General features: G+C 45.3%; 1 protein-coding gene across 2 annotated transcripts; it reads right to left on the bottom strand.

Moving 5' to 3' along the window:
• Nucleotides 1-4829: 4829 nt before the first annotated feature.
• On the bottom strand, nt 4830-10672 carry Cdkn2c (cyclin dependent kinase inhibitor 2C). 2 transcript variants are annotated; one of them, XM_038335419.2, is made up of 3 exons: nt 9520-10672; nt 8926-9065; nt 4830-5589 (listed from the first exon to the last, which is right to left on the bottom strand). In XM_038335419.2, exons 2-3 carry the CDS (start codon nt 9052-9054, stop codon nt 5212-5214), a joined length of 507 nt encoding a protein of 168 aa, XP_038191347.1. In that variant the 5' UTR covers nt 9055-9065; nt 9520-10672; the 3' UTR covers nt 4830-5211. The 2 variants fall into 2 exon arrangements, with proteins under 2 accessions (XP_038191347.1, XP_038191348.1); XM_038335420.2 differs by lacking the exon at nt 9520-10672 and adding an exon at nt 9409-9432.
• Between the last annotated feature and the right edge of the window lie 333 nt (nt 10673-11005).

The following is an 11005-nucleotide window of genomic DNA, read 5'->3' as shown; positions in this document are numbered from 1 at the left end:
TGTCAACATGATACTGTTCTCTACATGGTTAAGATAAAGTTCCAGACTTTTCTAAGAGACCTTGCTGTACTGATGAAATATTAAAAGCAGAAGTCTCTGGGTATAATTATTCCAGAAAGAAATCTGAGTTTTTACTTAGCAACTTCAGAAACTGTCCATTATTTTCAGTTAGAGAACAATATCCACTTTAATTATGCCAATTAAATGTTGGTGTTCCCAGTAAATTATTTCTTTCCTGGCCCTGGTTGGAAGTAGAATTTTTTTTCTGAGTACTCAGAAGAAATGAAGTGTATTTGGATAGAGATTGGTGGTTTCTTACTTCCTCTCCCAAAGAGCTACTTTTTTTGGCTGTTTTTTTTTGTATTTGTGTGTGTGTGTGTGTGTGTGTGTGTGTGTGTGTGTGTGTGTGTGTGGTTGGGGAGTGGGGTGTGAGGGAAGAGAAAAGGGCTGTATATACAGTTATTAAGTAGGCCTAAGTTAAAATTCTGCCTTGATCAGTGAGACAGAAACACGGAGGTTAGGTGAAACAGTTTTAGTATATAGTACCTGTGTAATTTTTAAAATGTACAAACTCTGTTTTCAGTTCAGGTCCCCCTCCTTCTATGTGCTGTTGTCTCTGGAAGGTTCAGAATCCATTTTAGAACACAGGAAGCAAAATATGTGAATTCCACTTGTGCTTTTGCAGGTGCTGTGGTAGCAGGAATAACCTTTGCTCACTTGCCGGCCATTACCAAGCTGGGTTATTTTTTTTTAAATGTCTGGTGAGAATAAAGACAACACAGAAAATTCCAAACCACATTCAAACACCTAAAGTCCACACACTGTTTCTACACAGATGGCAAAAATATTTTGCAGTAGCCTTCCTTTACCAAGACTATATCCAGATCTGGAGGTAGTGAGAGAAGGATGATTCTTTTGAAGCATCGCTTAAGACTGAAAGAAAATAAAATTAAGACTCCTAGGTGTTCTTCTGCACACCTTCCCCAGCCCTAAAGATCACTATTCAGGCTGGGGTCTTTCCGAATGAACATGCATTTTCGGTTCCGGATGTCTAGTAAAACACGGAGGAAAAGCAAAACCATGGGGCAATTTTGCGAAGAGTCCAAAAGGTTAAGAAGCCAGAGAAGATTTTGCCTCTTAGCCAGGTTGGGAGCCGGGCTGTCCTCAGCTGTCATCGCTAGCGGAGGAGGGGAGCGCTGGCTTTGGTGGCCGTGGGGCACCGAGTGGCTGCAGCCGGTCTGCGGCTCGGGCCACCAGCTCACCTCCGTGGAGAGCCAGGCGCTCACCGGCCTGCTCGCCCCAGCTCGCGCGCCGCCCTCCGGCCGCGGTCCCGGGGCCAGCTCCGTGCAGCCGGGTGGCTGCCCCAGGGCCAGCACGGGGAGCTGGCTGTCAGGGTCGCCCCCAACTCTTTGGGCGCTGGGGCCGGCCGGCTCCCCCTTCCCGGCTCCCAGCTCCCACCTCCCGCCCAGCGGGGTGAGCCAGCTCGCCACAGCCGCCGCGCGCGCACTCTCGAGGGCGCCTTCAAGGTTACCCGCGGCTGGGGGCTGGCGCGGACTGCGGCCACCGGCCTCCTCGCCGTTCCCCTCCCCTGGCCTTTTGCCGCCGCAGGGCTGTGGACTTCCAAGCCCGGAGCCGGGCAGGCTCCTAAAGCTCGGGCAGGGGAGTTGGGGTGGGACAACGGCCGGCTCCCGTCCGGGCTGGGGGCTACCTCGGTGGCTCCGGGTGCCCGGGCACCCAGGTCAGGCGAGGTCGCGGTGGACCAGGGCTGAGGCTCGCCCCGGCGCGCTCGCTCTGCGCAGCGCGCTGGGCCCGGGGTGATGTGGGGGTTGCAGGAGCCCCGAGGGACCTGAGGAGCCCCGGGGCCATAGAGGGGCAGAGACCAGCCGGCCTCCAAACCTGCCGAGGAAACTAACTAAATAAAAGGAGACTGTTATTTAAGGCGCGGAAATTTGAAATATTTGGACAGGAAGAGAAGAGAAAAGAGACCTTTGCGAGGACGGAAAAAAAAAAGTGAGCTAACGGTTTTGCAGCTCCCCCACCCCCACCCTCGGGCTTTTCTGCGCGCACAGGAGGAGCGCCCGGCACCAGCTTCTTCCCCAGCCAGAGTCTGAGTCTGGGACACAAAAGATGTGTTAACAGCCCCTCCACAGATGCTGAGGTTGGCTCTGGGAGAGCTTTACTCCCATCTCAGGCGGAATTTTTGTTTTCTGCCTCTCACTAAGTGTCAGCGTGGGACGGTTTGCAGGAAACAGCCGGGTAAAAGCAGCAGTCTACACACACTAAGGGCTTTCTGCCCTGTACCCTTTTCATCGAGGTAGCTTAGCACAGCCAGGGAGGTTTGCAAGTATGACGCTTTCTCGCTCTAGCACTGGAATATTTTCCCCAGTATTTCTTGGACCCCCGTGAAAACCTAAAACGCCATTCCAGCAACTGAAAACTTGAAAGTCCCCTGCCACAAATTCCAGCATACAATATGAGCAAGATAAAATAAATGTATCATATTGCCAAATAAACTGCTTTCCCAGGAAACAATACTTTATGTATTTGTCAGGTCCCCACAGTGGTGTGTGTGCACGCGCGCGCGTGTGCGCACATGCGCAAGAGGTCATCACACCACTGCTTGAAGTTCATTAAAAACAAACAAACAACCAAACAACCCTGTTGACTCACCAGAGAAGAGAGGAAAGAGATCTTAGTTAGTGACTCCAGTTTCAGAGTGTGGACTGAGACCCTGTTAGTGCACAATCCCGCCCTCTTTTTGCAGGTGTAAATGTTTTTAGTTTATTACACCAAGGCTGGTCCTGAGTGTCCCGACATGGATTAAGGCACACTGGAGAAAACTCAGCTTGCACCTCTGCTTTATAACCTCTATCTTTGATATAGCAGGGTCCCCTGGGGTTCCGGGCACTCTATTCAATTAGATTTTTCACCCTTACTTTGCGCCTGAATAAATTCAGACTTCTCCCGACCTGAGCGCCATGCAATTTAGACCCCCACGAAGCTCAGCAGTACCCTTCCCTTCTCTGCTTATTCAAGAGTTCTGAGTACTGTCGAGGTTTTTGAGAGATTGCATAGCTTTTCATATTTCCTAGAGGGGACCACATAACTCATTTCTAAAATACTCAGATTAGCAAAGCTACTTCCTGCGAGGAGTCAGGGTAATGTGGAGATGTTTTAATGCCTGGCAAATCTTAGCCTGATGAAGAGATAGGGCAGCCTCTCCCTCTGTTGTGCTCAGACCACCCGAGAACAAAGCAATTACAGTACTTGTCTTTTGCTTTATGGACATCTCGTGCCTTTATATTTGAAAGCGCGAAAGGTGATTTTACATCATGGGATAAAGTAAATGCTGAGACATGGTACGTGAGTCAATTAAACTGTAAATTTGGAATTGCCAAACTTTATGGTTGGAATTTGTAAGAAGGGTTTTAAAGCTCGACTTTCAGTAATCCTGCTACTCCTTGGAAAGACTCAGTTTACTAGAACTGTATGTTTTCTACATGGAGTCTCTTCTTCGAGATACTTTCCTTTTAGATCATCTCTACTTCTACCTTCCTAAGTTTAATGTCACCCTGCCACTGAAAATAAAGATAAACTCATGTAAAACTGCAGTTAAGCGAGGCAGAAGTAAAAATCTTATTGCACTCAGTTTAGGAAATGCAAATTTAACCCCACAGTGAAAATGTTTATGCTTCTCATCCCAGAGTCTTTAATATTCCACTAGGAGATCTGCTATTTAAAACCACTCGCCTTCAGCCCTCGCGGTCCTTGTTAAGGCAGACATCAGAGCCATGCCCTTCCATAAACCTTCAAGTATTTTGTTCTTTTTGAATTGAGGGCAGAGAGCTTACGAAGCAGAGGAGGGAACTTTCACATAAAACATCTTTGTTTGTGTGGCAAATCATGAATACAGTATTTATAAATGTATAAATGGTAACTGCACTCAAATCCTTTGGGGACTCTCTTTAACTAATAAGGCAGTATGATTACTAGATGTGGAGAAAATCCTTTTGGAAATTTGAAATGTTTAGTTTCCCCAACAATTTATTTTTCTAAGCAAAAATGCTCCCCCAAAGATTTTAGACCCATTTAGAAAAGAAGGCTATGTAGAAAGAAATGATGTACCATACGAGGAGTTGCTTATTGTGTATGGTCAAAGTTCCCATATTTTTACTCTGCAAAGTCTAGGTAGTTATGGTCTTTATACCTTTGGCTTTTTTTCTGGCTGAGTTTTTTTAGTCTCCCATCATGAACACCAACATTTTTATTTTAATACTTAAACATTTTGTACTTTTGCATTTTGACACTCATGCGGAAAGGCCAGTGTTGGGTTGGTGTGCTTGTCGCACAAGTCTGAGAAATACATTAAGCAGTTGCTTCATTTTTTGACTTTAAAAAGCCACCCAAGGGGAAGCGCTTTCGCAGTGGTTGCTTTCGGCACTGACTTTCTAGAGCTGGTATTTGTTTTCAGACTGCTACTTCTGAAATCTCCCTTTCAGCTGGTTGACTTGATTTTGAGAAAAGGGAAGATTGGACATCACAAGGAATTCACACAAATAATTTCAAGTCTGTTCTTCAAAAATGTTCATATTCCTTTTTGAAGCCAAAATACTAATAAAAGAGGAATTAGTCAATAAAATATTGGGGGGAGCATGGGGCAGGAAAAAAAGGAATGACGTCACTGTGACCACAATATAACTAGATTTCCACCGTGTTCTTTTCTAATGTTAAGACTTAAGAGTATTCTGAACTTTTAACACATTTCTTACAGAGTGGCAAGTTGTGTACAGGTTATAAAGAAGTAAAAAAAAAATCACAGGAAAATGTGGTCCTCTTCTGAAGATGTGCTTTAATTAGGCAAAGATTCATCAGGACAAGTAATGTTTAAAACAAGGTCTACAGGTCAGACACTGAGACTGGCGAAGGGTAAGCAAAGAAAAAAAAATCACAGATAAAATATCCAGAAGAAAGGCGTAGCTATTTGCAATTACATGTTAGAAATCAGAATTTTGACAGTGAAAAAGATGTTTAAATATTTCATAAACTTGTAGTGAGATTTCCAATTAGGCAATTTCAAAGGATTTAACTAGTTGCTCAAAATAAGAAAAAGAAAACAAGACCTTATATTTTAACAAGTGATAGTAAACCAGTCAGGACAGCCAACCAACTAACTGACAAAGTAAAGGCCATGTGCAAAAGCCCTCCCCACACTCACTGTAGATTTGTAGCTCCCCCGACCCCATTTGCTTCCATCAGGTTAATGACCTCATTTCTTCCATAGAACCTGGCCACATCGAAGGCGGTGTCCCCCTTATGATTCCGATGCCCCACGTTGCTGGCTGTGTGCTTCACCAGGAACTCCACCACAGGGAGGTGGCCTTCTTTGGCAGCCAAGTGCAGGGGCAGGTTTCCTTCATTATCTTCTATGTTAACGTCAGCCTGAAACTCCAGCAGAGCCCGCACAGTGTCCAGGAAACCTGCTCTGGCTGCATCGTGAATGACAGCAAAGCCAGTTCGGTCTTTCAGATTGGGATTAGCACCTCTGAGTAGAAGTCTCCTGGCAATCTCCGGATTTCCAAGTTTCATAACCTAGGAAAGAAGTTAAAGATGGGAGAATCCCTCCAGCACCCGAGCTGCAGCAGTCTTTAAAGACATCTATCTGCCCTATCCTGATTGACATTCATACCACAGAGTCTGAAGGGGGTGTAGCAGAAAAGTACCAGTTGGTAAAAATAGAAGAAAAATTACCAAAATTCATCTTATTGATGCAATATCTTAAATGAGCACAGAGGTGGGATAAATTGATCAATAAACAGAATTTCTGCAACGTGAATCAATTTGATGGCTAATTTGGTTCTTGAATGTGATGGCTAATTTGGTTCTTTATCATTCACGAAGACCTGTGTAGCCTTATTATTATTATTTTTTCTTCTTGAACTCCCTAAAAGAAACGTAATCTGGTATTTGAGTAAGGAGGCTCCTAGTTGCTCACTCATGTCCATACAACAAACCTGGGGTATGGTTCTGGGAGATTAATGGGGAGGACTTATTTCCTAACAGCTACTGACAACAGATAATGTTGGGTTTCTTTAAACCCCCAGATAAGTGTCATTTGGTGCAGACCTGATCCTTTAGAATCTCAGAGTTGACATTTTCTTAAATGATTAGTTTTACAAGTTCCTTCCAAATAGGTAGTGCCTGAAATTTTCAAGCATTGAGGTTTTTTTTTCCTTTACAGACTATAAATATTGGCTACTAGAAACATTCCACGATTAGAATTCATTTCAAATTACATCTCAAATTACAAATCCATTTCAAATTACAGAATATTGCTGAGTTATTAAGGCATTAATTAAACCACTGTGTTCTACGTTGCTTATTATATCAATTTACTTCAAACTAAGTTGATGGTATGCCTTCTATTAGAGAGGAAATGACCGCACGGCTGGCTGCCAATCTTGAAAAGAATAAAATAGCCATCTACCATATCAGTTAGTAATTCTCAAAGATCTAACTAGCCTTCTGATATCAAAAGCAAAAGTAAGACATTTAATGTGTGTGTTGGAACAGACAGCCCTATCTTGTGGTTTGAGTCACTTTTAATAATCAACTGGTGACCCTGCCTAATTTCCATTTGCACTCATAACATTTAAGAAGAGCTATTTTTAAACTAACAATGTTTTGAAAGCCAGAATATACTATCAATACTTTCTGTCAAGTCACAAAATAACTTACTTACTTACTGTTATTTAAATGTATTATATTTTAGAAGATGGCTGTTAAAGATCTCTCATCAGTAAAATTTATGCATAACAGCATTTGAGACTATAATATATATATCATTTACTTGTGAAACAATTTATTCTTATTAACATGCCAGAAAATTCCAGCATTTGAACTAGTTTCAGTTATATTTAAGTATATTCATAAGAATCCAAGTTATATAATAAAAAGTGAGCTACTTACTAGACACTCAGTATTTATTAGAGTCAAAAAGTAATACCTTTGAAAATATGTACAAAGTTGATTTAATATCTTTAAAAGGTTTTTAAAGAATTGAAAATTAATAAAATATATTTAGAATGAATATTTTATAAGTGTAAATTACACACTTTGACATGATATTAAATTTCCTCTTTAATAAAACCCTTTCACCTTTTCATTTAGGGAAGTAGAAAAATGACCCAAAATTTATTTTTCCAGAACCCTCATGAAATATATTTTCTAGTTATTACAAATTAATACAGTCTAATTTTATTTTTTGCCTTAGCCACACTTAAAGAGTTAAGGTGAGCAAAACAAGAACTGGAGACCTTAGATCTCTCAGAGCAGATGTGCGAGAAGAAGGCCTGTGATTATTCTGACTGCAGACAGCAGCGAAGGGGAAAGGCTTCTGCAGATGAGTAAGAAACATAATCACAGGTTAAAGTTTGTCATTCTTGGCAGAAAGTGATAGTAATATTACGAATGATTCTGAAGAAAGTTCTTTCTGATGACACTATTTCAGAGTCAGGATTATGTATACTGAAAAAGACTCCTATTTGTGTGTGTATGCTTCATTATCTGTACTGATATTAAACTATAATAAGTGGATATTATCTAAGTTTGTTAATACAAACAAAAGTGGATAGTTATTTTTAAATGTTTGTCAACATTTAATTATCTTAATTGTTCAATTGTCCTGTCTGTAAAAGATTCTGTACTATCCTCTTCTGAACATGGATGAAGTGGCTCTTACTTTGTGGAACTGACCACTAATCTTCCGATTTTCAACAGCAAACCTTCAGGATCTGAAGTTTATGGCATTGCTACCATCATCAAACCAGAACAGAAGTCTTAGTTGGTGAAACAAAAAGAAAACCCTTTCTTATTTAATCTACTTGAATCAAGATAAATATTTTAGTATCTCTGCATAAGCTTTCTCTATAGTGAAAACTCCGCAAGGCCAGCTGTGCTCTGATCTAAAGCACACAGCCCATGTGAGCTTCCACTATGGCATCTCCTGACACTGACATTTCTAATTTTTAAAACAGAAACAAAGCTCTACTGCCTTTACCCCAGGGGGTTTTCAAAAGCTGCTCATAGATAGGAAAAGCTCCTAGGAGTACCATAAGAACACAATGAAAGCAACGAGTGGAGATCACTGTCCCATTTGTTTGTTTGTTTGTTTCTAAGCCTTTCAGCAGTTACATGACAACATTTGGAGGGGGGAAATATCATCAGGTACATCCTTGGCAGCTGGACATGTGTCAGTTGCTGCCTGTAAATCTAATTACTGAAAATTAGTGCATAGCACCGCATGACCACGGGGATAATCAAAACACTACTGCTCGGCTCTGATTAGAAAATTCAGCTTTTCATTTCTCCTCACTCCTGAACAGTAGGTATGATGTTAACTGTGAAATGCACATCCTGTCCTGGTGCCCAGGCTATCCCATTCCAAACGAGGAAAGGTCGTTTGTTAAGACATAAAGCAGCTGAAGGGAAAACATACTTCCTAGTCGTCAAGGAAATACACTTTAAAGTCAGTTGTTGGGTACAAAATAGGTGAAAACCACCATTAGCTGTGTATTCACTTCCAATAATAACCATAATAATGTGTTTAAAGAGCTATCTAAAACAACACAGCACAAAACAAACAGATTTTGACGCTAAGACTACTTTTAAATCTCCAATGTCACAAAAACATTTCAAAAATTATGAGCAAACCTAGGATTCTCTTCATATTGAGGATGTTATTGGATTTGACGAGTTTCTCCAAAGTACGTCATTCTGGGGAGTTGGATCCACTTAAAGATATAAAATATGGCAACCAAGTAGGTTTTAAAACGGTGAGGATTTGTACCCCTCGAAACGTGAAAGTTGTCACTTTAGAAACCCAGGCAACCTTATTAACTTGTTTTCCCCACCTCTGTGAATACCAACCTGCAGCGCAGTTCTCCCAAATCCATTTTGAGCGTTGACGTTTACATTATTTTGCAACAAACTAGTAAGTTGCTCTAGGTCCCCCCTGGCAGCTGCGGACGCCAACTCGTTCCCCCAAGGCTCGGCCATTCTTTAGGGTCCTGACGATCGGGAAAAGACGATTAGTTGCTTCTCCTTTTCCCCTTTCCTTTGCTCTTAATCAGGCTGCATGATGGCATCGGAGGCTGACAGAAGGACTGGGATGGTTAATCTGGAGTAGAGCTTGGTAGTAAATACTAGTAAGGTCGGCCTGCCAAAAGCCCGCCCCTCGATTCACACGTGATTATTCAGCAAAACTGAGCCCATTGGAGAGGGGCTCTTCTCCTAGCTTTTTAGCTTAACCCCTAAGAAGGATTCTGGCGATTCAATAGAGACACATACAGACACACAGGCATTCTTGATTAATTAATCTGGACGTGAGATGTAGGCAGAGCTGTCACGTACCTAAGCTTCACAGCTCTGTGAGGAGGATGTGCGGAGACTTAAGGGACTAGGTCAGCTCAGAAAACACTGCGGAAGAAAAATTATTGAAGAGAAGAAAAGGCATTAACCCACCCTTGTTCACAATGGTGACTTGAGGCAGAACTTCAGGGGCAGGTCCTCCGCAGGACTCGCTTTCCATCCGTCTCGCTGAAGGGGGTAGTCCCAAGGGCTGCTCGCTAGGAAAGCGCCGCAGTGGCTGGATGCTGACGTGCTGGGGGGGTTAAAAGATGATCGCCCAAGGCAGACCGGAGCAGCAGTTCCGTGGCCCTCAACTCTCGGGTCTCAACGACCCCCCAGCGGGCTTGGCGTCTTCAAAGGAGCCCCCGGAGCCCGACCGCCGGGCTGCCGAGCCTCAGAGGCTGTTGGAGCCAGGCAGCGCGCAGGTCTCCGGAGGCTGGTGGGCGCGCGGCAGACCCCCGCCAAGCCCGTCATGCCGGTCCCGCCGGGTCCCGGGGCTCCCGGCAGCCTGAAGAAAGAGCAGGGCGACGAGGGGGCGCGTCTACCGGGCTCCAACCGCTGGGGCAGCTCGCCGTAGCATCGCGGCTGTACCGGGCCAGCTCGCCAGTAACTTCCCGCCTACGACCGAGCTAGCTCAGGCTCTCCACTGCAAGCGCTCACTGAGCGGTGGCCGTCGCCTCTACAGCGGTTTTCCCCTCTTTTCCGATTTTCCGGGAGCCTCCGGTGATGGGAAGGGTCCTTAGAAGTACGGGCGGTCGCTACAGTTCCCGGGCGCAGCCAATCCCGCCGATTTCTTGGCGTCCGTCCAGCAGCTTGGGCGCTCGGTGCCACTTGGCCAGTTCTCCGTGGTCCTCCGGCCTGTGTCCCTAGTCTGTGCCGGGGACAAGGCAGCCGCTGCCAGCCAGCTGGGTCCCCGAGCCGAATCAAGCAACGCCGGTTCCTCGCGAGCCGCGGCTGTCAGTTTCTTTTGTAGTCCGACTCCCCAAAATCTCTGATCGCTGCTCCCTTCCCCGCTACAGGCACTTGCGCGTCTTCCCCCTTTAGGATCTTTCCCTTCCCTCAATCCTTTTCTTCTTTTTCCGCTGAAGCAACTGCTGCTTCGGTTGCCTCTGCAGAGACGGTGCCGGTTTCTTATCCCCTTTTTCCGACCTCATCAGCTTTTTTTGAAAAGAAAAAAATTGAGCGCTTTTTGAGTTGAAAAACCCGCCCCCATTTTAACGGCAGAGTTTTAAGGAGGCTCGGCGGAGTTAGCGCGCCGCGGGAGCGGGAAGGCCGGGGCGCCGCCCACGCCCCGCCCTCCGCCCTGGCGGCACACAAGCCGGCCGCGCGCTCGCTCCGCCCCCGCGGCCCGACGCTCTTCTCGGCCCGCGCAGGGCCTGGGTCCGCGCGTAGGCGCCGCAGCTCCTGCCCGCCGGCTCCGCCTGCCAACCCTGCCGTAGCGGGATCGGTGCCGCCCGGACGGGCCTGCTGGCTCGGGGCTGGCTGGCCGCCGTCTGCGACGCCGAGCCCCTACCGGGAGGCACCCCGATGGTAGCAACCCGTCGCGGGCCGAGGCCCTAGAGGCCCCGCGGCCCTGCTGCTGGCTGGCGGAGAGCACTCT

The sequence above is a fragment of the Arvicola amphibius genome, chromosome 6 (genome assembly GCF_903992535.2).
Source record: "Arvicola amphibius chromosome 6, mArvAmp1.2, whole genome shotgun sequence".
NCBI lineage: Eukaryota > Metazoa > Chordata > Mammalia > Rodentia > Cricetidae > Arvicola > Arvicola amphibius.
Note: the sequence above shows the minus strand (reverse complement) of the source record. Positions and strands in the feature narration are given on the sequence as shown.